The 25,397-nt window shown below is 56.9% G+C and overlaps 2 protein-coding genes across 5 annotated transcripts in view; one reads left to right on the top strand and one right to left on the bottom strand.

The window, feature by feature from the left end:
* The window catches only part of CHKA (choline kinase alpha), a 44,654-nt gene extending 32,175 nt beyond the window's left edge, over positions 1-12,479 (top strand). For both annotated transcript variants that reach the window (XM_081099057.1, XM_081099056.1), the window contains 8 exons: positions 916-1,049; positions 1,373-1,477; positions 2,448-2,506; positions 4,336-4,423; positions 5,235-5,343; positions 8,875-8,981; positions 10,191-10,272; positions 11,308-12,479. In XM_081099057.1, coding sequence (XP_080955183.1) covers positions 916-1,049; positions 1,373-1,477; positions 2,448-2,506; positions 4,336-4,423; positions 5,235-5,343; positions 8,875-8,981; positions 10,191-10,272; positions 11,308-11,367 — 744 coding nt within the window. In that variant the 3' untranslated portion in view covers positions 11,368-12,479. The remainder of the gene's footprint in view (positions 1-915; positions 1,050-1,372; positions 1,478-2,447; positions 2,507-4,335; positions 4,424-5,234; positions 5,344-8,874; positions 8,982-10,190; positions 10,273-11,307) is intronic.
* A 315-nt stretch (positions 12,480-12,794) lies between these two features.
* Positions 12,795-23,857, bottom strand: TCIRG1 (T cell immune regulator 1, ATPase H+ transporting V0 subunit a3). 3 transcript variants are annotated; one of them, XM_081099053.1, is made up of 20 exons: positions 23,783-23,857; positions 21,602-21,722; positions 21,179-21,257; positions 19,946-20,172; positions 19,772-19,857; positions 19,347-19,473; positions 19,181-19,263; positions 18,879-18,972; positions 18,538-18,750; positions 17,727-17,871; positions 17,050-17,189; positions 16,804-16,961; positions 16,622-16,712; positions 16,058-16,176; positions 15,765-15,978; positions 15,335-15,457; positions 15,102-15,194; positions 14,905-15,022; positions 14,527-14,704; positions 12,795-14,446 (listed from the first exon to the last, which is right to left on the bottom strand). In XM_081099053.1, the coding sequence occupies exons 2-20, from the start codon at positions 21,716-21,718 to the stop codon at positions 14,368-14,370; spliced, it is 2,484 nt and encodes an 827-aa protein (XP_080955179.1). In that variant the 5' UTR covers positions 21,719-21,722; positions 23,783-23,857; the 3' UTR covers positions 12,795-14,367. The 3 variants fall into 3 exon arrangements, with proteins under 3 accessions (XP_080955179.1, XP_080955180.1, XP_080955181.1); XM_081099054.1 differs by having other exon boundaries at positions 23,263-23,843; XM_081099055.1 differs by having other exon boundaries at positions 23,547-23,820.
* Positions 23,858-25,397: the final 1,540 nt, after the last annotated feature.

Genomic DNA, 25,397 nt, shown 5'->3' with positions numbered 1-25,397 from the left:
CCTCACTTTGGACTTTCAGAGAAATGTCTCTGGGTTTCTATAGGGGAGCAGTTCTTGTGGGAAAGATAGACAAGTCTTAGGTTACTGAGCTCCTGTGAGTAGCTGTGGAAAAACAGCCACACACGCTTGTCCTCAGGCTGTGGTTAGAAAGCTGGGGATAGGCCCACTTGCTGGGCGCATGTTTTCTTGAGAGCCTTCTCTGTACCAGTCTAAGCAGGTGCTGGGGACCCCACTGTGAATAGTGGGATGGGACTCAGCTGAGCTTACAGCACTGCTGAACACCACACCTCACCTGCATGTGTCAGAGTGGACTGTTCCAGCTGATGGAGCTGGAGGCGGGTCACCTGATAAACTGCTGAAAGCCTGGGTTTTTTTGCCTAGAGAAGGGAGTCAGCAGAGGGCAGTCACAAATTATGTGGGAGAATAAACTTTCAGTTTAAAAATTTCAAAACGAAATCGACCTTTGAAGGTGGCCTGCCCCTCATCAAGAAGTGCCCTGGCACCTGGCCCATGTCGCTCAGTGGTTGAGCGTTGACCTATGAACCAGGAGGTCACAATTCGATTCTAGGTCAGGGCACATGGCTGGGTTGCAGGCTGGATTCCAAGGAAGGGGCATGCAAGAGTCAGGTCGTCAATGATTCTCTCTCATCATTGATGCTTCTGTCTCCCTCTCCTTTCCTCTCTTTGAAATCAATACAAATATATTTAACAAAAAATAGAAAAGAAGAAGAAATGTCATGGCAATTGGTGGGTCACCATCTTTGGGCACAGTGCCCATTCTTAAGGGAGTTTTGTGTATTGGCTGAGACTGAGACACCCACAAAACCTGGCTTCTCATCCTTGGAGATTGTGGGAGCTCACACTTCCTAGGTTACCTGGATAAATGCCATTTTCTAACACCCTTTTTTGTTTCAGAGCCGGCGATTAGAGACTGAAGAGTTAAGTTTGCCAGATATTTCTGCAGAAGTAGCTGAGAAAATGGCCACATTTCATGGTATGAAGATGCCATTCAATAAGGAACCGAAATGGCTTTTTGGAACAATGGAAAAGTAAGTGGTCAGATCATTTTTCTCTAACTTTAGTTTTACATTGGCAGCTCCCGGTGGTACCAGAGGTGTGCAGCTGTTAGCTGGTGGTGCATGCCTCACGAGTAGATTTTTCTTCCATGTCAGAATCAGTTCCTGAACCAGGAAACGCCACTGAACAGTGGATGGGCAGGAAGTCTGCTTCCAGAGTGCCTGGACCCCATGCCCTTTCCTTTCCCCTGTCATGGAGATCCGGTGCCCCTGGCGTTGCTGGTTACATTGAACTGGAGCCCAAGGACAAGCGTGGTGGTTGAGCAATGTGTTTCTGATCTCTCTCTTTTTGCAAGGTATCTAAATCAAGTGCTGAGAATTAAATTTACCGAGGGAGCCAAGGTGAAGCAGCTCCACAGATTCCTCAGTTACAACCTGCCTTTGGAACTGGAGAACCTGAGGTCAGTATGTGCATCCATTTCCTGACCTAGGAAATGGCATCCAGAAATGTAAATTTTCTTAGTCACCAACACAGCTGTCAATAATCGCTAAGTAAGCATTGCCTCAGGTCCGGCATTTACATCTGTTTTGCAGGATGGCTTTAAACATTGGGTTTGTCACCTGGCATTAGTTTACAGGAGTGATGTCATTTCCTGGTGTTCACAAAAGGTTTCATGGTGGGAGTGCAATGCCACGGGGATGGTTGCTGGCTATGGCAGCAGTGCACCCAGGGTAGTAGTTTTTTTCTGAAACAAAACAACCAATCGTGGGGGCCGGCTGGGAGTGTCAGCCAATGAGGGGAACAGTGCACCCCAAGCTGTGGGGAAATACAGGAAGAAGCTTGACATCGCTGTCGAAGTAGATGCCACCATGGAGTCTTCAGAGGCCGGGGATGCAGACTCCTAGCACACATGCCCCAAGTGGGAGTATCTACACCTTTAATACTCAGTATTTGAGAGTCTGTTGAGCTGGGCCTTGTGATTGGTGCTGAGGAAACGGTAACCAAGACATTCTTCAAGACACTTCTGTTCTATCAAGAGAGACAGAATACAAGTAAATAAAGAAAATAATGTGAAGTTGTGATAAGTGTTCTCAAGGAAACCAGAGGCCAAAACAGACTGGCCTGAAGGGATGTGCTCTGGTCAGGGGTCAGTCGGGCTCAGAGGAGGGACTGCAGTAGGAGAGGAAAGTTGAGGTGAGGAGAGGAGAGAGAGGAGGGTGGGGAGAGGAGGGAAGGAGAGGGAGAGACTGAGCACAGGCTGTCCTGGGGCCTGGCCCACATAGGACAGAGTTTTCACAAGTGACAGACATTACCCAGAGGCCATGTTGTTTGAAGCACTAATACAATGCAGGGTTTGCTGAGACAGCAGGACTGTTTGCATTGGGCTTCTTAAAAGTTTGGTAAGTAATAGCAAAACCTTCCTTTTCCAGATCATTGCTTGAATCCACTCCATCTCCAGTTGTATTTTGTCATAATGACTGTCAAGAAGGTAAGACTTGCCCTCAGTGTGTGTGTGTGTGTGTGTGTGTACACACACTAAAAGATAGCCTCCAGGGTGTATAGCAAACGCCAGGTGTTCAGGCAGAGAGAGGATTTGAGGCACAGCCAGACTTGAAGTGTTGCATAACTATTAAAAAGAAAGAGGGAGCATTAGAGATCTTGCTTCTCAGCATGTCATGAATTTGGCTCAAATAAATTCATAAAAATTCTCAAAAAAAAAAAAAGAGGTTGAATTTTATACAAGCCAATAGAAAAATCTCCAGGATATAGTAAGAGAGAAAAGCAAGCCGAAGCCGGTTTGGCTCAGTGGATGGAGCGTCGGCCTGCGGACTGGGGGGTCCCGGGTTCGATTCCGGTCGGGGGCATGTGCCTGGGTTGCGGGCATATCCCCAGTGGGAGATGTGCAGGATGCAGCTGATCGATGTTTCTCTCTCATCGATGTTTCTGGCTCTCTATCTCTCTCCCTTCCTCTCTGTAAAAAATCAATAAAATATATTTTTTTTAAAAAAAGAGAGAAAAGCAAGTTTTAGAAAAACGTAGAGTATCATTTCATTTCTGAAAAAAATATATATATATTCAGAAAAAATCAGAATATTCACTTAAACTGGGAGCTGGGATAAAGGCCTTCAACTTCCTAAGTCTCAGTGTTTGATGCCTGTCGGTGGACCTGACTGTTAACCTAGATGAGCAGAACCAGGGCAGGTCCGCTGCTTCGGTCTGTCCTGGGCCAAGCCCATCAGAGCAGCACCTTGCAGCGTATCAAAGCCACCTCCTTGCGGAACATTAGTTCACACCTTGTAATGACTCTGGCTGTGGTGTGGCTTTGCCCTGTGGTCCACCTTTGGGCCCTTGGCCAGGCTGAGCAGTTTGTTTTAATTTTAAGAACAGCCTCTATTGAAGACAAGTCATCAGTAAGACCTTAATGTAAGCCAAAGTACCTTTTAGTAATTAGCTGATCGTTGCCAGCCAAGTCTGATCAAGCAACATGTAGACACATCAGCCAGTGTTGTGTGTGAGGGAGGTCAGCTGGCCTGTGATGGCAGCGTGTGAGAGGATGGCGTGCACGGTGTTCATTTACTTTGTTCTGCTTTGTGGGCATCTGCCTCTACTTCTCCATGGCCACTGGAAACAGGTGCTGCTGAAAAGTCTAGAAATTGTGCCACCTGCAGAATCCTTGCAGAGGGAGTGGCCAGTAGATGAGCCAGGCCCTCCTTGCCCACCGCCCATGGGTACTGAGATGCTGGGCATTGTGGAGAGTGTGGGGGTCTCAGAATGTAGGCCTGAGGGTCAGTGTGGTGGCCAACTCACTTCTGGCCCAGAATCTAGCCCTAAAGGAAATGTACGGATGTTGTCTGTGGTCTTGGTTAGAAAGCCTGGAGGGCCACATGGTGGGGCCAGGTGTGGTCCCTGGAGCCCTGTATGTCTGACCTCACCTCTGGTATTCCCATTGGGTGGGAGGGCACCGGAACACAGCTTCCCAGCGTCCCCATCTCAGGGCGGGGGGTTGTCGGGGTAGCTAGAGTTCCAGCGTGCCAAAAAGACATTTCCCTTTGTGCCCCATGTCCACAGAACCCAGGGAGAGCCCAGGGCCGCACTCCTGTGGCTACTGTGAACAGACAGGGACCCCGGCCTCCCCCCACAGGCCAGGCCTCCCAGGAGAGTGCTGCTCCAGGAGCCACCCAGGACTCGGCCACCTTCACTCCGTGTGTGGTTAGCATCCCTGAAAGGGTCAGAGACTCGCCCTGCTGTTCAGGACTTACACCTTCGAATGTGAAACCTGCCCAGAGTAAAAGTCATGTCATGCATACCTTTCTGCAGGTAACATCTTATTGCTGGAAGGGAGAGAGAATTTGGAAAACCAGAAACTGATGCTCATCGACTTTGAATACAGCAGTTATAATTACAGGTAAGTAACAGGGGGAGGAATGGGAGACGTCTATAATACTATCAATAAAATATATATATTTTTTTAAAGAAAGAAAATAATTACAGGTAATGTGTTGGTGTTTTACTTCCATACTCTTTTTTTTATATGTTTTTATTGATTTCCGAGAGGACAGGAGAGGGAAAGAAAGAGAGAAATATCAATAATGAGAGAGAATCATTGATCGGTTGCCTCCTGCACGCCCCCTACTGGGGATTGAGCCCACAACCCAGGCATGTGCCCTAGACTGGAATTGAACCCGGGACCCTTCAATCACCAGCCAGGGCATTTCCATACTATTTTATTTGAATATGTGTATGAAACACCTATAGGGGAAAATAGGTAACAATATTGTACGTTACAGAGTTTCTTCTGGAAGCAATGCTTTCTGTCCCCAGGCGGGATGGCCTCACCGCTGCTGTGCAGCCCGTCCTTAGGTCCTTAGCTCCTTAGCTCCTTAGCTCCTGTTGGGAGAGCAGGGCTGTGCGTGATCAGAATCCAGAGTCTGGTACTTCCTTTTGCTCAGAGATTATTTCCTCTCATAAGAGGGCTGATGGCAGGAAAATGCTCTCGAGCAATTGCTCCGAGCGGCAGGTCAGGAGGCGCTTTGTTGCTTCCTTGGTTCTGGTAGTGGCCCCGTTGGCTGTCCCTGACCCTGAAGCAGGTGCACTTCTGGGACCTCAGGAAGTCCAGTGCGTGGCCAGGAGGGATGCTCATGACTCAGCCTCTCTCTGTACATGGAGCTTGGTGTGGGCAGTTGCCTCATTCTCTGCATTTCTGATCTCTTTTTCAGGGGATTCGACATTGCGAACCATTTCTGTGAGTGGATGTATGATTATAACTATGAGAAGTACCCCTTTTTCAGAGCAAACTTGGGGAAGTTCCCCACCAGGAAGCAGCAGGTAAGGCTGGGGTGTGTACATTGGAGTCGGTGAATTACCCAGGGCAGCCTTATGCAGTTAGTGTTGCTTACATCACAACTTGGAAAGATACCTTTTTTAAACTGTAATACTTAGGCAAACCCTCTTGCTTTAAATGTTTCTTTTTTTCGCCAAAACCGGTTTGGCTCAGTGGATAGAGCGTCAGCCTGCGGACTGAAAGGTCCCAGGTTCGATTCCGGTCAAGGGCATGTACTTGGTTGCGGGCACATCCCCAGTAGGAGGTGTGCTGGAGGCAGCTGATCCTTGTTTCTCTATCACTGATGTTTCTAACTCTCTATCCCTCTCCCTTCCTCTGTAAAAAATCAATAAAATATATTTTTAAATGTTTCTTTTTTTCATTAAATGTAGACACAAACTTGACAGTTGCGTTCGGTGTGCCAGAGATACCGGTATTCAGTCAGAGAGGATCACAGCCCCCTTTGTAGTTCTTTTTAGTTTTTTCTAAAAAGTGCAGCCTCTCTTTTGCTTTCTGGCTGCCTTTTGGGGATCACTGATCTGTTTCCTGTTGTGCAGAGAGGGGTCGTCTCGGTGTCGTAGCTGCTGCCATGTTAACAGTTCTCTGTCCTGTTCTGAGTTACGGGAGTCCAGTGACTGGGGATTGCCTCCTGGGACCCTTCTCTCGCATTCCTCAGCCCAACACTGAAGCCTGGGTTGAGCATAAGCAGGCAGGGCTGGGGGCAGTACACCAAGCCCGCCTCGCCCAGCTTACACAGGTGGCAGCTCCACACCTGCCCTCCTGGAGCATCCTGCCTGCTCAGAAGCATTCACAGAGGTCAGGGGAGCGGACAGGGATGCAGTTGCTTCCGTAGCTCACTGAGCAGGTGTTTGTTAGGCACCCACCCCCCTAAGTTAGGCACAGTGATAGCCTTCAGTAGGTAGCGCAGACTCTATGGGCAGCCTTTCAACTTCAGGCCTGTTGATGAATATAGCTCCTGCCCAAAAGTCTGTTGCTGTCTTCTGGCCATAGGTATTATTTTTAAATACATTTTATTGATTTCAGAGAAGAAAGGAGAGGGAAGGAGAGATAGAAACATCAACGATGAGAGAGAATCATTGATTGGCTGCCTCTTGCAGGCCCCACACTGGGGATCAACCCATAACCTAGACATGTGCCTTGATGGAGAATTGAACTGCGACCTCCTGGTTCATAGGTCGATTCTCAACCACTGGGCCATGCCAGCTGGACTCTTCTGGTCATATTTGAAGGCTGACTGTGAAGAACTGGAGTATGCCTGAAGTGGCCAGATGGTTGGACCTCAGGGTCGTGCTGTGTGAGAAGGAAGGGTGGGAGAAAGCCTGGGGGAGAGAGCACACAGCATGGTCTCCAGCGCGCTCCTTCTTGCCAGTCAGGGCAGATCGTCAGTACAAAGGCAGTTCATTGCAGCGGGAGGCAGAGCTGTGTGACTGCCAGCCGGCACAGCATGGGAATTGAAGGCGGTCTATTCCTGTTTTCTGGGAGGTTTTGAAACCAACGTGTTGATCTTTATCTGGTTACCTCATAGATGCATCAAGGCTGTCTAATGCTTTTCTCTCTTTAATTCATTAGTGAGATGTTTTTAAACATTAAAACCTCCTGGAATTTCTGCAATAAATGGTGATGCTCTGGTGGGTCCAGTCAGGCAGTATCTTACTTTAGGAGTTCTGCATCTGTGCACATGGGTCTTGAATGTTCATTTTTTAAAGTATTACATATTTTGGAATCAATTATAGTAGTCTTTTAAAGTGAGCTGAGTCTCCCTTTTTATTTTCTGGAATAAGTTTGTTTACAGTGAAGATGACACCTGTTCTTTGGAAGTTTGGTAGACCTTGCTTGCAAAACAGTCTGGGCCTAGGACTTTTTGGAGGGAGGGTCATTAAGGTGTCAATCAATTCAACTCAAGTTTTCTGTCTTCATTTGCCAGTTTCAGCATTTAGTGTCTCCCAGAAATTAATCCTACTAGTGCAGTGGTTCAAGCATGGGTTTTAAAAACTAATTGTCCCGCATGCCCCCTACTGGAAATGAAACCACAACCTGGGCATGTGCCCTGACCAGAAATCAACCAGCAGCCTTTCAGTGCATGGGGGACACCCAACCAACTGAGCCACAGTGGCCAGGGCCTGGCACCTCATCTTTCCTGTGCCAGGTTTCCTTGAGAGTGTCAGGCCCCTCTGTGAGCCCCTGCCTGGGACAGTGCTGAACCTTGAGTGATCCTTTTTGGTGGTGGAATATAAAAGCTGATTTAGGGAAGGAAGGCGGAAGAGGCCATACAGGGAAAGGAGGTGGAGGAAGAAGTGTGGGCACTCCAACTAGGTAACCAGTGAATGAGGGAAGGATGACCGACCGGCCAGTTTCTTGTGCACAAAAGAAAGTGTCGCTGCTTTGCTGTGTTCTGTTGCTTTTTGATAGAGTATGAATAGTCAAGAACCAGGGAGCTCCTGGCCTGGCAGGTGTTATCAGTGGTTAGAGTGTTGCCCAGGCACTGAAGGGTCATGGGTTCAATTCTGTGGCCTCCAAGGGCATGTGTCTGGGTTGCAGGTTTGGTGAGAGGCAACCCATTAATGTGTCTCATCCATCCATCTCTCTCTCTCTCTCTCTCTCTCTCTCTCTCTCTCTCTCTCTCTTTCTCCTTCTTTCCCTCTCACCCTCCTCCTCCTTTCCACTCTCTCTAAAAGCAATGGAAAAATATCCTCAGGTAAGGATTTAAAAAAAAAAAAGAAAAAGGGCCGTAACCGGTGTGGCTCAGTGGATAGAGCGTCGGCCTGCGGACTGAAAGGTCCCAGGTTCGATTCCGGTCAAGGGCATGTACCTGGGTTGCGGGCACTTCCCCAGTAGGAGATGTGCAGGAGGCAGCTGGTCGATGTTTCTCTCTCATCGATGTTTCTCTCTCTCTATCTCTCTCCCTTCCTCTGTAAAAAATCAATAAAATATATTAAAAAAAATAAAGACAGTTTCTCCTTTAAAAAGAAAAGAAAAAGGACCAGGGAGCTCCTAGACTCTGATTGACAGGTGGGGTAAATGCGCAGCCTGCGACACCCGTAGGTAAGCTTAGATGTCACCCCGTGTGAGCGTGAGTGGGGGAATCACCACGGCCTCCTAGAGGGGCCTCACATGCCTGGTCCAGCCCCCGCTCTGGGAGCTTTGGGAACCTAGGCCTCGAGCCTGGCGTGCTTGTGGCTGTGCTTGGGGATAGGCCCACCTGCTGTACGATCAGGCAGTGGGAAGCACGAGTGTGGATTAGAATAAAACGATTCTAGCTAAATTACTGTCTCCAGAAGTAGCCTTCGGTTCCTGTGCCTGTCTCGCTGGCAGTACAACACGGAGCCATTAGACCCTGACTGTACCCGTGACTGCTGCCAGACAGGCGCCTCCAGTCCCCTGGCAGCAGGCAGTGTGGTGGGCATGCCAGGCTTCCGCAGGCTTCTCTGGCGCGACCTAGATGTGTGTGCCTCACCCAAGCCTTGGACAAGCGTCTGTTTTCAGCCTCACTGGTCCTTACTTTTTTTTTTTTTTAGCTCCATTTTATTTCCAGTTACTTGGCTGCATTCCCAAATGAAACTGAAAACCTCAGTAATGAAGAAAAGTTCATTATAGAAGAAGAAATGCTGGTTGAAGTCAATAGGTAAACTTTTTCCCTTGCTGATTTGTGAAGATAGCTTGCCTCTTTGTAGAATGTGGTTGGGATGCCTCCTGGCCATGGAGTACTTTAAGAGCCTTTGACGCACATCCCTAGGACTTGTACTTTGTCAGAAAGAGAACATTGGTACTTCTCTCGGCTGAGTTCAGGTGTCAGCAGGTGAGGGGAACAGGGTCTGCTCCCAGGAGGGCAGGACGTGCGTAAGACTCAGCCGGGCTAAGCTGCTGCCAGTCAGGCCGTGCACTCTCGCCTCTGAGGCTCATGGACTGGATGGTTCCATCTAATAATACATCTCCTAGGAAATGATTAAATCTGCGTGTATTAGTTCTGAGTCTTGCTTTTAACTGTTTTTCATCAGCTCTCAAAGCAAAGCTCAGAAACTTTCAAAGTAACTTTGCCCACTTTGTACTGTCCGCCCCACTTCACGGGTCACCTCTTTGTGGTTCAGGCATGTCCACACCCTTAACCGAGCACGCCACCCCCTGGGTGCCACCTGCAGCATAGGCTGCCCTTGCTGGTTCTTGACCAGGTGGAAATAGAAGAGAGTGAAGAGACCCACACAGAAGGGGTGGTACCAGGGGCGGCGAGTGGGGACTGCCCGGAGGACAGGGCTGGGTTTAGTGAGGGAGCCAGAGCACTGGTCCTGGGACTAGCACTTTTGTTCATTTGCACAAGGCCCAGAGGTATGAATGTGAGAATTTGGACTCCTGTAACAGGCATGGCGCAGCCTGGAGGGGCACTGCCTCAAACTCTCCTGTGCTTGGTTTTGCTTCCGTGAGGGAGGAGGGGGTGAGGGCATCGTCCTGCCTCCTGGGACAGGCCGTGAGCTCTCAAAGGCCCGCAGTTTCTCCTCTTGCTGGTGATGTGCAGATGCTGATGCTGTGTCCTCACACACGGCAGCACAGTGTCTTAAATGTCACCCAGGCTTCACCGGCATGGCCACCAAGGCCTCCAGGGGAGCCCTGTGAGTGCCGTTAACATGTGCCAGGGACAGGCAGTTGGCGTGTTCACACCTGTCAGAGGCTGTGGTGCTCCCTCTGGCCATGGGAGATAACCCCACTGAGTTTGCCCAGACGGTTCACGTCCAGATGAATGGACATGAGCTAGAGTGCCCATCTAGCAGAAAGACCTCCCTGGCCCTCTGACGGGTGCCACATATTTACTCACGTGTGTTTCCTGCTTCTGTAATGACAGGTTTGCCCTTGCCTCCCATTTCTTCTGGGCACTGTGGTCCATCGTGCAGGCCAAGATTTCATCCATCGAATTCGGCTACATGGTATGTCTGGGAGGTGCCTTTGCTCTTCTCCCGGGGAGAAAAAGCTACATTACTGTGAATGCCGGTGGAAGTGGTGGCACCCAGAGTCACCCGTTCCCTGTGAGTGCCTGGGCCAGGCACTGGCACCCGGACAGCAGGCTCAGCCGGAAGGTAGCAGAAAGGCTGTCACTGAAGCCCCTCTGATGGAGGCTCCGTGCCTATGGAGGCTGCCTCACTTCCGGGGCAGCAGGCCCTCCTTCCCTGCATCAGAAAAGTGCTGTATGGGCCTCTGGTTCTGACGGGAGCTGTAGAGATGCAGACGTGAGAGGTCTAGCCCCCAACCTTGGTCTCTCATGACACAGGGACAGAGTAGGAGTATGTCACCACTCCATCTGTCACCACTCCATTTTCTGGCCTCCAGCCTCACCTTAGGTGGGAGCTGTGCTGAGTTAGACATCCTACTCATAGGCAAGCTAGGCTATCATTTTATTCCAACCTTCAGAGCTGTCTCGGTCATAGACACTGTAGTTACCCTCCATGAGTGTGGGTGGGTGTCCTGGGGCGGGGCACACAGAAGTCTGGAGTGAGCACCTTGCTTTGGGACAGGTGGTATTTTCCTCCTTGATCCTCTATCGGGGTAATTTCTGCTTCAAGACAGAAGTTAGTGAATGCACAGGTGCTGAGGGGCAGAGGGTAGGGGATGCACAGGTGCTGAGGCCGAAGGGGAAGTTTAGATTTTTAAAGCAAATATGAGTCATGGTCAAATGACACAGACAAAGTAGACTTTATTTTGTGCTTGCGAGCACCTGGGAACTTTCTGCTTTAAAGGGGGAGCCTTTGTCCGTCAATGACTTCTTGAACACTTGGGGTAAATGAGTTGGGGAACCAGGAAAGGTCCTGTCTGGGTGTCAGGGCCAGGTGGGCCATGCAACCAAACTGGGTACCTTTAAGATGAAGGTGTGGGGTGAACACTGCCAGCAGCGTGAGAAGATGTCTCTAGAACAGGAGGGCTCCTGGGCAGGATCCCGGGTTGAGCTGTGTCCTCCTGTCTCCTAGGAGTATGCCCAAGCGAGGTTGGATGCCTATTTCCACCAGAAGAGGAAGCTGGGGGTGTGACCGTGGGAGGACTTCTTACCCTCCGTCCCTGGACTGCGTGGGGCGGCCGAGCCATGGAGCCCTCTGCTCCGACTGCTGTTCCTGCGGCAAGAAGCTGGGATGGCTCGCTGCCGCACACAGATGTGTATGATACGAAAGACTGTATTAAAATTGAGTAACATTTATTTCATATCTTGTTTACGATTTCACTAGGCCTCTGACAAGCTCGGGCAGCAGAAACACAGTTCAGTAGTGCAATAGTGCGATAGCTCAGATTCCTCTAGTCCAGAGAGGCCCCGCCTGCGCAGACATGCAGCCAGCCAGCATGCCACCACGGGCGCTTCTGGTCACTGTTGACTCTTTACAGGACTTTACCCTGCTGGTGAGCACTGTCCCGGCTCTCTGTAGGTAACGTGTGTAGACCCTGCTCACTCCTGAGGGTGACGAGGGACAGGCAGACCGTGACGCTGCTCGTGGCCTGCCAGTCGTCTCCAGAAGCTGTTCCTTCACCCTCTGGTCCAAAAGGCTGAAGCTCAAGGAAGCAGAATGCACACGGCGGGCGCCAGCTGCTGTCTCCATGCGATGAATGTAGCTCCTGGTACCTGTCGTGTGGTCAGTTGTACGGACAGATCTCTCCCTAAGTGGGTGTAGCCTCTGCCTCGCCCTCCTCACTGAATGTTGCTTTATTAACTCTGCCTCGAAGGGCCACGGCGGGCAAGGGCAGCGTGGGGATGTGCAGGGCCCTGCCTCCCAGCTGCCTCCCGCGGGGACCAGGGGCTTTGTCCCCTCCCTGCCGCCTTTTCTCCTCCACGACTGCAGCCTGGAGCTGACCGTTCTGTGACAGGGCTGTCTGCCCCAGGGCCCCTCAGGAGCAGAAACCCTGGCTGGGGCTCTCGGTGGCCAACCCTCACTGCTCTGACGCCCCAGTGTCCTTCCGGTGGGACCAGCAGCCTGTGTGTGACATGTGGGGCGTGGGTAGACTATAGCTGTGAAATTTGTATATGTTAAATATCCTTTGGGATACATTTTTTAAACCTGAACTCTTATTGAATTATTTCTGTGCATACAGTTCTGCTACCACAGAGATTGTACTATACAAACAATAAAAAAATAAAACCCCATCTTCAGCTGTCACCTTTGAGTCATGCGACGGCGGCCCAGTACGTGCACCGGCGTCTGCTCCTGGCGTGCAGGCTGCACGGGCAGAGGGGACACAGCAGCGCAGTCACTGGGAGGTTGGGCCAGGGCAGGGGGAGACTTCCCACTGTTCACCTTGTAGACATTTAAAACTTAACCAGGGAAATGTGTTTTGATGTTCAAGCAATAAGTGATACTGAGCTGCGTGAGAGCTCACTTAAAACCTAGGTTCCAACTCCTTCCTGGGCCCACAAGGCCAGGCGGTCACCTGGGCCGGCCTCGTCCCACTCCCCTCCAGCCTTCCTCCTCACCATGCCAGGCTTCTTGCCGCCTCTCCCGCTGCGATGCTAGGGGGCCAGGTTTTCAGATGATGGGCTTCTTCACATCAGCTCAAAACAGTCACCACGCGAAGAACGCAGTGCCATCCTGGAGACCACCCTCACTCGCATCCTCCCTGGCTCATCCCCCTTATTCACCACACGCGTCTTCCTGAAATTGACGTCTTCACTCAGGTGTCTCCTGCTTGAGACCGAGCAGGGATCAGGCCTGTCCCTGTGTCTCCTGATGACCTCCTTGCCCCAGGAGTGCCCAGTGCAGTCCTCTTCATATGCTGGTCCATGGCAACCAGGCTCCCAGCCATCCATGTCAGCCAGCGAGCGTCTCCCTAGGCCACACCTGCCTCCTCACAAAATACCACACACTAGCTCCGAGCATGTCAGGGTCCCTCTCACCACCCCCACCCTGCAGGTCTGCCCAGCTCTGCTCCCCAGGGAGGTGTAAGGCTTGGGGCCTGGGCTTACACTCACAGCCTGAGTCCCCCACACCAGCTTCCTCTGTTCCTCACCAGACATGGCCATCATCGTTTCTCAGCCACATCTGCCAGGCACGTGGGATTGCCACACAGCCCCTGAGGGACACTCCTGGACCCAAGGGACAGGCTCCTGGCAGCTGGCCGGATAAGAGGCACAGTGATGGGGCCAGGCCCCCGGGCTCGCTGCACCCAGGGCATCTAGCCTCAAAGCGGCCTTTGTTCCAGGCCGTCCAGCTGGAGAGAGAGGCCTCTGAGAAGCATTGGCTTGGCCTCCCAGTGGTGGGATCCAGGCCAGGAAGCTACAGGGGCCCCCGCCCCACCAGCTAAAGGACAGCCTCCAGGGAGCAGGTCTGGCTGCTGAGGAAGCTAGGCAAGGCAGAAGCTCCCGGGATGGGGAGACAGGGCCTAGAGTCTGGCTATGCCCCCTTACGCTTGGCGCTGTCCTGGCCAGCCTCTGCCCTTCCCTGCAGGATGGTGGTCTCTGGTGTACGACACCCCTGCTCGCCCTGTATGGAGTGCCCGGGTCCAGTCCCAACACGAGGGATGGGAACATTGGCCAATTCATGCCAGGCACCCTCTCCACACCCAACATTTCTCACAGCCAGTTTGTACACCCTCAAGGATGGGAAGCTCACTCCCCCGGCCCAGCATGGGAAGACACTCATTCTGAGCTAGAATGTGCAGGGAGCATCCCTCCTTGGTCCACCGAGTCTGGGCTTATTACAGATGGGCTCATGGGCCCTCTCCCCAACTTCTCAAGGCCCTTGGTCATGGGCCGGTGCCTCCCACCACCTCAGCTGCAAAGGAGGATGTAAGAGACAGGCGAAGAGGCTGCCATGGGGTCCACGAACCCAAGAGGCTCATGGCAGGACCAGCCCAAGCCCACAGCCCAGAGTCCTGCCGTTCTGGCGCGGCCCAGGCTCTGCCACACCAGCCTCCCCAGCCCCTACTTTGCAGACAGGACCCAGACACAGTCCTGAGACTTCCTCCTCTTTATTCCTTTCCTGCTTCACTCAGCAAGCTGGCGGGGGGGGGGGGGGGGGGGGGGGCGCTGGCATGGCCACAGGTGGGCGCTATTGGTCCTCCATGGAGAAGGTGAAGGGGTTCAGCTTGTAGCCAGTGCCCGAGTAGAACTTGTTCTGGAACTCCACCCTGGAGTGAGAAGGGAGAGCTGGTGAAGGGAAGGCCTTGCCCTTCCCCCGAGCCGCCCAGCAGTCGGGTGGGCCGCTCACCAGTGCAGCCTCAGGGCGTGCAGGAAGGCGGAGAGCCCCTCCATCACTAGCAGGATGGCCACGGTCAGCACAGCGAAGGCGGCAAAGACAGGGACCAGCACCAGGGCCACCACACCCATCTCTCGTCCCATGCCCAGGCCTATGCGCATCACCATGGCCCACAGGACCTCTGACAGCTCTGTGGGTGAAGAGGGGGCAGTGGAGACCGGGGGCCAGGGGTGCCCACCCCGCGTCCTCGGCAGCCTGAAGCCCACTTTACAGAGGGGACCCTGAGGCCCAGAGAAGTGACCCGCCCAGGCCACCCAGCCAGCAGCTGTGTGTGCAAGCTGGAGCCAGGACTTAACCGTGGCCGGGCCACCCGCCACACTGCTCACTCACGGGCATGGGCCAGGCTCAGGGCCCAGAGGCGCAGGTAGGAGGCCGTGTTGGAGATGCAGCCCAGGCAGAACTCGATGGTGTGGATGGCCTGGTGCATGAACACCTCAGAGAGCACAAACTGAGGGGGCGGGAGGGGGGGCAGTAAGGGGCGGGCCAGGCCAGCGGTTACCCCCCACTCAGGAAGGCACCACACCCACCTTGGCTTCCTCTTGGTCCCCTGGGTGCTCCGCCTTCTCCTCGTCAGAGCCCCTAGCGTTGGGCGAGTCCAGAAGCCCAGTCTTGACCTCATCCTTGGGACGGGGTGTAGGCAGCGTCAGCGGACCCACCCAGACAGGCCCACACTGCCCCTACTGCCTGCACACAGCCACTCAGAGGAGCAAGGTGGGTCTCGGGCTGGCAGCGGCCCCACCTCCCTACAGCACCCCCCTACCTGCAGTTGGCCAGCACGCCTCAAGCGACGGTGGTGATTCCAGCGAAGGAACAAGGGTGTGCCAAGCAGCAGGACGGGCACTGTGGCCAGGGCCAGGACCACCAATGCAGACTGCACTACCTCCTGCAGGGGAGGGGGCCAAGTCAGGCTGCCCCTGCAAGCCACACACCCAGGGAGCCTACAGTCTGCTCCTCCCCCGGGTCCCCTCCCTAAGCAGGGACATCACTGCGTAAGGAATCCTCGGCGAGAAGGGGACAGGCTTCCGGGACCCACTGTGTGCCACCTCGCTGGGAGCCTCCCACTGTCCCTGGACCTCCGCATCTCACAGCTCGGGCCAGCATCCCTGTTTCCCAGATGAGGACTGGACCATCCTGAGTGGCCCAGTGACGGGCCGCTGAGGGGTGTGAGCCCACTCGCCGCCCCAGCCCACCTGCCCGGGGAAGAGTGGCCGGTTGGTGGGGCTGCGAGAGAAGAGGAACATGTTGATGAAGTGGATGAGGATGCTGGGGGCGGAGGCGGCGCCGGCAGCCGAGACGCGCAGCCACTTGTAGATGACCATGAAGACCAGGTAGCCGAACAGGCCCAGCAGGAAGACCAGCTCCGGCAGGGTCTCCAGCACCAGCCGGTGCCACTGGCCAAAGTGTCTGGGGTGGGACAAGGGCCAAGTCACTGACCACCCTGGCCCCGCAGTCCCCACTTCCCCCACCAGAGACTCGGCCTCACATGTGGTTAAAGACTCCTAGGACCACCCCGAAGGCCATGTGGGTGACCCCCAGGATGACGGACATCTTCATCTTGAAGGAGTTGAGGAAGGTCAGGTGGTTGACAGCCAGGCTCCAGATCTGGGGTGGCAGGAGAGACAGGTGTCATCTCACCAGCCTGTTTGTCCCCTTTAGGGCCTCAGCACAATCTGTCATCTGCCCCCCAAGAGGCAGCAGGGCGCACTGGTTAAGGCACAGACACGGCCAGACAACCTGGGCCAACCCCAGCTCTTCCTAACGGGTGACCTTGGGTCCTCTCCTGGGCCTCAGCTGCCTCCTCTGTAAAATGGGAAGGACGCTAAGGGACGCCTCGTGGAGTTGTCACAGAAATGAAGCATGGTCATTGCACACACAGGGCTCAGAGCAGCGCCCGCCACAGTGACCCACGGCCGCCATCACTCTGACAGCCTCTCTGCTTCGTGGCTGCAGGAAGCGCCCGGCAAGGAGGCCCCTCGTCTGTGTGGGGCCCCGAGCATCCGGCACGAGAACTGGGCTGCCCTCCTGCTGGCCTGCAGCCAGGACTCACGGGGTCGATGCCGAAGGGGTAGGGTCCCAGGAAGACGCCGGTGATGTTGGGGTCCAGAGAGAGCAGGGGGTGGTTGGCCAGGAACTTGTCACTGTGGCAACAGCAGGCAGGGTGGTCAAGGCGGTGGGGATGGGGCAGGGCGGCGGGGACCCGGGGACAGTGGGGACGACGGCGGGCCTCACCTCCAGCCGGACTGGTTGGCCATGGCGGCCACGCTCCAGCCCGAAGGGAAGATGACGGTGGCGCGGCTGAAGCACTCGTTGTAGATGAAGCCGGTGTAGACAGAGAACAGGCCCATGAGCAGGAGCAGGTAGCGGCCACCAAAGAAGGTCTGCCAGATCTGGGGGGGCGGGGGAGGGCTGTGAGACAAGGCCCGGACCCCCCTCCCCCCGCCAGCCTTTCCCCCCACTCCCGCTGCCCTTACTTACCTCATTCTTTGCTGTCTTGATGGCCGGCCGGTCCTCAGCCAGCACCATGGCCAGGGCGAAGAGGAACATGAGCAGCCCGTGGCCCACGTCCCCAAACATGACGGCGAAGAGGAAGGGGAAGGTGATGATGGTGTAGGGCGCTGCAGGAGAGGAGCCATGCGCTCAGCGGACCCCACAGCCGAATGTGCATCTTGTACAAGATGCCATGGAGGCCTGGACCCAGACTCTGGGACAGCAGCTGATTCAAACTTCTTTAGCAACACAGGGCGGCCAAACAGGACACACCTGCAGGCTCGCTGTGGGCCCTGGCCTGCTGGTTTGCAACCCCTGACGATTGCACACCTTCCCAAAGCCGCTCTGATTCCCATTTTACAGGTGAGACAACTGAGGCTCAGAGAAGCTAGGACACTTACTGAGGTGAGCGACTCAGACCCCAAACCCAGGCCACTCGTGCTGCAGGGCCTCGGCTCCATGCCCAACCCCTCAACCCCGTGCTGGCTCCTTGGTGAGCTTCACCAGGGGATGCTGGGATAAACACACCCCCACACACCACCGTGCCCGTGTGACGGGGCATCACAGGGAGTGTGCCCCTCTCGTCTGCAGAGGGTGGGACAGGCCCAATGTGTACGCCACCCTCCCAAGCTTCCACCAAAGCGGTGGGGTGCCGTGGCTCTCACCGGGGTTGACCTCCTGGTAGCGGCCCACACCGTAGGCATCCACGATGGCCTGGAAGCTGGCCGTGAAGCGAGTGGTACGGATGAGTGTGGGGGGCATGTCCCGGCAGGGGATTCGGTGAACCACGGCACTCACACCCGCCTCGCTCTGGGCACCCGGCAGGCAGGCAGGCAAGCAGACAGACGGACAGATGAGACTGGGCCTTCAGGGACCCTTGACCCCCCCCCCCCCGCACCCCCGCCAGGCCCTGATGGAGACATGGAGCACCGAGGGTGCTGGCCGGGCGAGTGCTAGGGATCCTGGGGCAGCCCCTCCCTTCTCTGTGCAGGAAGCTGACCAGCCCCACCAGCCCCGATCCAGGACGGAGAGAGAGCCAGACACCAGCTGGGCCAGAGTCGTTTGGAAAACCGAAACCGGCTGTTGCTCATCTAGGTGGCCCGGGAGAGGGAGCCCCATTGCTACCTGTGAGCACTGACTAGGTACTAGGTCCGGGCAACCTGTGGTGTGTTCACTCCACAGCGACCCCTGGAGGCAGGGTCATTGCCACCTCCGGTCTGAGAGGTCACAGGGCCTGTGAGCCTGGATTTGAACCTGGTTTCTGATTTAACGCCCACCCCAGCCCAGCCGACAAGGTGCCATGGCCCAGCCCAAGGGCTCTGGGACGTCAGGGGGGTTGGGCCAGGGCCATCCAGGTGGACTCCTCGGGGAGGGGGAGCCCTGGCAAAGGCACAGCCTGGGAAGGGGAAGTGTGTTGTGAGGCAGACACAGGCGGCGGCCGGGAGCAGGGGAGGCGGGAGACCCCGCCAGGCTCACCGAGCTGTCATGCAGTGCCTGCTGCACGGCGGGCAGGTCGCGCGTGGCACACCAGGCCTCGGCGATGAGGCACTTGTAGGTGGCGCTCACGCTGCACTGGTTGAGGGCCAGGTACACAGCCTTCATCTTGCGGATCTGCACCTGCCAGGGCGGCAGCAGCCGCTGCACCCGGCCCAGCACCTGGTTCAGGAAGCGCTCTGTCTCCCCCAGGACCTGAGGCCAGAACGGGCAGTGAGGAGGAGCAGGGCAGGCCCCTGGGGGGTCGGCAGGGAGGGGGGGGCGGGGGGAGAGGGAGGGGATAGGGAGGGGGCACAGGGTGGGACCAGGCCCCGGGCGCCCACCTCCCGCAGCTCCTGGCTCTGCTGCTGGAGCTGCTGCAGGGCTCCCCGGCGGGCCTCCTCCTGCTCCTCGAACGGGAAGACGTGACAGTGGAAGCTGGCAGGGAGGACAGGTGACATGATTCTCGGCTGTGCAGGGGCTGGAGGCAGGGGGAGCTCACAGGGCAGTGCAGGGGCAGCAGGGGTCTGTCCCTGTGAGCACGGGCCAGGCACCGGCAGCCTGTGGTGTGTTCACTCTACAGTGCCCCCTGGAGGCAGGGCCATGGCACAAGGGCATCGGGTGGCCAGCCCCCGGGAGGGCTCACCAGTCAGTGATCTTCCGGATCTTCTGCCCGATCTGCTCGCCCCAGTAGGAGATGAGGAAGGTCATCCACGTGGCAGGCTCGCCCTGCGGGAGCGGGGCCCAGTTTACCCTGAAGTCCTGGCTCTGCCAAACACCTGGCCCCAGCCCTGTGTCCCCCCCTTGCTCACCGTCACCGGGTCCTCCAGCTGCTGCTCTGTCTCCCTGAAGCTGGCGATGAGGAAGCCACGGCAGGCCCTCCAGAGCAGGCGCTCCAGGGCGGCGGCCTTGTGGGGTTCCACGGCGCCTGCCACAAAGCTGCCGGCCAGGCAGGGCTGAGTGGAGCGGCTCCTACCTCCCCCTGCATCGCCCCGGCTAGGCCACCCTGAGGCCAGGCCCTGCCCATGGGGGCCAACCAGGCACACTGGCCCTGCCTCAGGGAGAAGGCAAGATCCCATCAGGCAAGGGCAGAACAGGAGAAATCCCCAGAGCAAGAAAAATCCCAGGCCTGAGGGAGGAGGGTGAGGGAGAGACCTGGACAAGGGGTCCTGGCCCAGCCCCATCTCTCAGGGCCTCCGTGGTGGCAGGAAAGAGCGTGAAGCTGCCCCTCACTTACTTGACCCTCAGGTCCTGGTGGGGCCCCTTGGGGGGCTGGAGCAGGGGGGTCCTTTCCGAGGATCCATCCGTGTGGGTGGCTGCCAACTAGGAGTGGAGAGGCACAGTGAGCCAGGGCCCAAGTGGGGCCCGGCACCCCTCCCCGCCCCGTGCACCTGCCCGAGCTGGAACTGACCGAGGGGCCCTGGCCCTGGCCCTGGCCCAGCACGGCCGCGTGGAGCTGCAGCTTGTGCAGCTGGACCCGCAGGGCCTGCTCGTTGCCCCGCACGTCCCGGAGCTCCTGTGCCAGGCGATCCGACTCCTCCTGGATGCGCAGCAGGTCGCGGGGTGGGGGCGCCGGCAACCCACCCTCTGGTGGGGGCAGGGCCAGCCCAGCCCGCCGCACCTCCTCCTGCAGGAAGGCTGGGTGCAGAGGGATGGGCGTCAGGAGAGACCGGCCACAGAGGAGCCCCACCGGCTAATGGCCTCTATTAGCCAAGGGCTGGTTAATGTCTAGGGCAGCGGTGGGCAAACTTTTTGACTCGAGGGCCACAATGGGTTCTTAAACTGGACCGGAGGGCCGGAACAAAAGCATGGATGGAGTGTTTGTGTGAACTAATATAAACTCAAAGTAAACATCATTACATAAAAGGGTACGGTCTTTTTTTTTTTTTTTTAGTTTTATTCATTTCAAACGGGCCAGATCCGGCCCGTGGGCCGTAGTTTGCCCACGGCTGGACTGATTCATTGAGTCCGAGACCCCCAGGAAAACCCCAGGGCACACCTCCATTGCCACAGGTCTGCTCCGCTCCCCCTAAGCTCGAGACTATGCCCAGCCAGGGTCTGGCTCCCACAGTGGCCTTCTAGGAAGACCGGCCCTGGCATTGCGGGGCCCGGGACATGAGCTTGCCTGGAGGCCGCACAGAACCGGCCTGGGTACTTCTAAGCTATCACCAAGCTGTCACACCAGTACAGTGTGCTCGGCCTCCCCCCACAGGCTCCTCCGGGGGGGAGGGAGGGGGCGGAGAGGCACCAGTGCCGAGGTCCCTCTTGCCCAGGACGAAGAAGGCGCTGCTCCTGGGGCACCTGAGCCCAGATCCTGGCCTCTGCCCACCCCAGTCCATTTACCTCAGAGAAAATTCTGCTCACGCTTAGAAACCACAGTGGCCCCAAAGGACAAATTCCTGGGCTCTCACACAGAATTCAAGGACGTTTCCCCTGGCCTCCGCCCTCTGCTCCCAAGAATGGGGGGTCCGCTCCCAAGATCTGTGGGGACCATTCCTCCAGTGCCGGCTGCCCTCTCCTGGCTCTGCAGGGCCCAGCCTGGACCTCCCTCTTCTCTTTCACCTGGGTGACCCCGACTCTCCCTTTCATACCAAGCTCCTCCTCCAGGAAGCCTGCCTGGGATGTGGGCCTGGGGCCAACTCACTGAAGGTCTTCTCCAGCTCCTCACAGCGCCGAACATCCACCACAAAGCGTCTCTGGAAGGCACTCACCGAGGCGTTAAGCTGTGGTTGTGATGTGGAGTCAGTTTTTCACGGGGGGTGGGGGGGGCAGGGAGAGCTCCACCCCCAGGCCCGGCTCTCCTCAGGCTGTAGCTGGAGCCTCCCCCCAGAAGATGCTATGCACACCGTGAACCTCCAGGTGCCCAGCTGGAGGCAGGCCAGACCCCACATGCCAAGGAGGGCACGGAAGAGCCAAGCAGGTCTGTCTGAACTCGGGCCAGGCCAGGGTGCCTCAGCTGGGAGCACAGCGTCTACGGCCGAGGCCGAGGGGTGCCAGCAGGGCTGTGCCATGCGGAGGGGAGGAGGTCCGCCAGCTGGGTCCTCCCCACACCCTCCAGCCCACTCACATCTCTGAACTCCACGAGGCCCAGTTCGCCCAGCTGGCTCACGCAGGTGTAGGCAGCAGCCGTGGGCAGGAAGAGCTGGGCCAGCGACACCTCCTCACTCCGGAACATGGAGCCCATGGTCCTGTGGGACGGGCAGGGGGTGGGGGGGCTCCGTCAGGGGCAGCCACAGGTCGGCATTCTGCATACCTCAGCTCACATAATCCTAGAAGGTCCTGTTACCACGCCCACCTGACAGATGGGGAAACTGAGGCCCAGGAAGGCTCGATGGGGTGCTGCGGTCACATAGGAAGCAGCCTGGCCCAGATGTAGTAACCCCACATCCTGACCCACAGCCCAACTTCAAGCCCTTTCCTAGCTTGGCTCTGCCTTATCCCAGACCCCTTCCCTCCACCCCTGATGGCTCCTGGTGACACTGGCCTCTGCTCCCACTGTCCCTCGTCTGTGACCTGCCCTCAGCCTGGACCCTACTCATCCTTGGGGTCCCAGGGCCACTGCTCTTGGGACCCAGGGCCACGGACCTCACGGGCCACTAGTCTTTGTCTTTCTACCCCGGGACAGGGAGCATCTATGACAGCCGACAGCCGCTGAGTTCGGGCCTGTCTCCACAGGCAGCTGGCGCCTCCCACCTCCCTGCGACGTCTGTGTGTCGAGGGCTGGGCATCGCCACTAGGTTCCCAGGGGCTCAGTGAGGGCAGAGGGCAGAGGGGGACACTCATGAACGGGGAACCTTCCCGAGGCCTGGGCTGCCTGGCAGCAGCCATTGTGGGTACGGGCGGGAGCAGCCTTCCAGGTGTTGAAACCCTTGAAAGTGAAACTGTGCAAACTTTAAAACGAGCCGGAAGGGTCTGGCGGGGCCTTGCTCAATCGTCCGCAGGGGGAGGGCCTTGGTGGCCTCCAATGGGCCTGCGGATGCGCCCGCCCACAAGCCAGGGCTCCATGGCCACTGCTCTGGGACCCAGGGCCAGCCACTTCCCCTCCTGGGGGACTCAGTTTGCTTAGCTCTCAAACTGGGGGAGACGGGGACAGACGCCGGTGAAGGCCCCGCTGACGGTGAAAGTTGGGTGCCAAAGTGCCTCGCCTGCTCATCTGGGCACTTCCTCCCTCAGGGCCTGGTTTACTTAAGTCTAAATACGGAATGCAACCCGTCCAGCCAGAGAGAGGGGAGAATGCCTGGAGGCAGCCGAAGGCGGCAGAAGCTCTGGGACCTGGGCAGGGAGGGGTGTGTAGAAGGGGCTGGATTCCACTCCCTGGGGGTCAGGACCATCGGAGGAGCCCTGCCCAAGCTGTGATTGGCTGTGTGGCCTTGAGGGAGTTTCTTATCCTCTCTGAGCCTCCACTTCCTCTTTGGGTAAATAGGACTTGGCCACCCCCCAGCAGAGACAGGACCTGGCTGGGGAGATGAGCCCCCACCCCAGGTAATCCCTTCACCCATTCTATCTCATTTAAACGGAACAGCACTTTTGAAGGAAGAGGGCCCTGTAGGAAGCCAGGCCTGGGGACCCATGGGACCAGGCAGCCCTGAGCATCTGCTGTGGCAAATACAGCCTGGTGGCCCTGACTCACGGGGGCCTCAGGCCTGGGCATTTCCCTGGGTGGGACCAGCTGTGGTGGGCATGGGTATGTAGAAACCTGGCTAGACCCTTCCCTGGCCCACAACCTACCCCTCTTCCTTGGCCCCTGCCGGAGCCAGGGGCCACCCCAGTCCGGTTTAAGGAGCAAATGAAGATGCCTCTGTCCTGTGACCTTCAGAGTCCAGGGCACTCCTCACTCTGCACTCCTCTCTTCCTGGTCCCCCGGGAGGCTGGAGGCTGAGGCCAGCTCCTCAGAAACCCGCCAGATCTCTCCTCTGAGCCCCTGGCACACGATGATGAGCTGGGCAGGAGAAGGTCAGCCCCCTCCTCCATTCCAGAATGCTGGGCTCTGGAGTCAGAATGACCCCACTTGCCTCTAGCTCTGTTTCTTCCTACTTGGGTGGGTCTCAGTTTCCTCGTCTGTAAAATGGGTCGCTCCCTCGGAGGAAGATGCAGCCGAGAAAAACTCTGCGTGCCACCAGGCCTGGCAGAGTTGGGCTCAGTCCTTAGCAGCTGTTAACACCCCATCCTCTTCCTCCTCCTCCTCCTCGTCGCCCCTGTGGCCCCCAGCAAGGCCTCACCCGGCGGAGCACGCACCCCCAGCACTCACCCCGGCTCTGCTCGGCGCACCAGCGCCGCTCTGGCTCTGATCCTTCTGTGTTCCCGGCTCTGCGATACCGGCCTCGGCGCCAACGCGACTCACTTTCCTGGGCGGGACGGAACCGAGGGGGGCGGGGCCAGTGAATTCCCGCCCCCTGTCCCCACCCCAGGCTCCGGGCTGGGGCGCGCTCGGCTCCGGTTTCTCGCCAGAGGCTGGAAAACAGTTGTCGGCGTGGGGCGTGGAGGCCCTGAGACCCGAGCGGAGACGCTGACCGCCGCCGACCAGGCCTGTCTACGCGGCCGGACGGGGGAGGTGCTGAGCCAGGCCCAGATTGGGGGCTAGAGAATGAGCTCCCCACCACCCAGAGGGCTCGCGGGGCCTATGGCTGGTGGGACCCCAACACCCTCAGGCCTGGGGTCCAAGATCCGCGGAGGGTCCAAGCCCAGCACACTCCCCTCCCTCTTAGTGAGGCCTCCGTTACGCCTGGTCCTTACCCCTTCCTGCCTGTGCCACGCAGAGAAGCGCCCTGTGCCCCAGGGCGGAGGGCTGCCCTCTGGGCCTCTCTCCTCCGTGAGGGCAGGACCCGGAGGGCCAGGCAAGGTTGTATCCCACTCGGCCCGCACCCAGCACGTGCTGGGCAGTGCTCCCTGGGCTGCTGGGGTGCCCCAGGGACCTGGCTGACTCAACTCCAGGGGGTTCATCGTGTCCCAGCACTGAACTGGGGCTCACAGCTACCCAGCTGCCTGCACTTTGGACAAACCAGGACCATATCCACTGGGGCCCAGGGGCCCTCAGCTATGGTGATCCTTGAAAGTCACACTGCGGGGTAGGAGTGAGCAAATGGAACCCCAGAACCAGGGCTGGAAACTGAGTCACGGCCAAGGTCAGCGCCCAAGGAAAGTGGGGGATGTTTGGAGCATCATAGGGTTGTTCCCAGAGGGAACCCTCAACACAACCAAACAGCCCCAGTGTGTGTGGGAGGGGTCTCAGGTCCACCCTGCCCGGTGCAGGGGAAACGGGAACTCTATCGAGTTACAAAAGGGCGTCAGAGCTGCAGTCCTGACCCAGGAAAATGTGTTACTAAGGGAAAGACCACAGTGACCCATTACTAAGAGTTTCTAGCTATCTGTGTGCCCACACAGGCTCCATGCCCATTCTCTAATGCTGGTTGCCTGGGGAAAGTGATTTGGGACTTTTAAGCCCCTTTTGCGATGGCCCCTTTGCAAGCGCTTTGCCACCAGGACCAGTGGGGTGGACTCCCAGGCACTTCCTGGGCTCCCTTTGGAGCCTACACTTACTTCTCATTCCTGTGCTGTTCCTTGGGCTGTGGGGGCCCAAAAGCCTTGGCCAGTGTTGGGGTCCAGCCTGGCCCAGGGGTCAGCAGTGATCTGGGAAAAGGGGATCCCTGGGCATGAGCTGGAGAAAGGCTGGGTTTCTTTGCTGCAGGCCTTCTCAGAGCCTTGGCTGTGTTAACATGCAGTGCTTGTCCGAGTGAAGGGGAGACTTGGTGACCGATGGAACCCCCTCCCACTTCTCTCCAAGAAGCATCTTGGGAAGTGAGTGTTTATAACCTGGAAGTGATGGACAAGGGGGACCGAGTCAGACCGAGTTAGTTTGTTCATTG

The sequence above is a fragment of the Myotis nattereri genome (genome assembly GCF_964212035.1).
Source record: "Myotis nattereri genome assembly, chromosome: 9".
Classification (NCBI taxonomy): domain Eukaryota; kingdom Metazoa; phylum Chordata; class Mammalia; order Chiroptera; family Vespertilionidae; genus Myotis; species Myotis nattereri.
Note: the sequence above shows the minus strand (reverse complement) of the source record. Positions and strands in the feature narration are given on the sequence as shown.

Excerpts from the sequence above, each read along its gene's own strand:
- TCIRG1 (XM_081099053.1), bottom strand. The coding sequence starts at position 21,718 with ATGGGCTCCATGTTCCGGAGTGAGGAGGTGTCGCTGGCCCAGCTCTTC. Across the intron at positions 21,258-21,601 it reads GCCTCGTGGAGTTCAGAGAT|CTTAACGCCTCGGTGAGTGC; the intron begins GTGAGTGGGCTG and ends TCACAACCACAG. Across the intron at positions 19,474-19,771 it reads CACCAGGACCTGAGGGTCAA|CTTTGTGGCAGGCGCCGTGG; the intron begins GTAAGTGAGGGG and ends CCTGGCCGGCAG.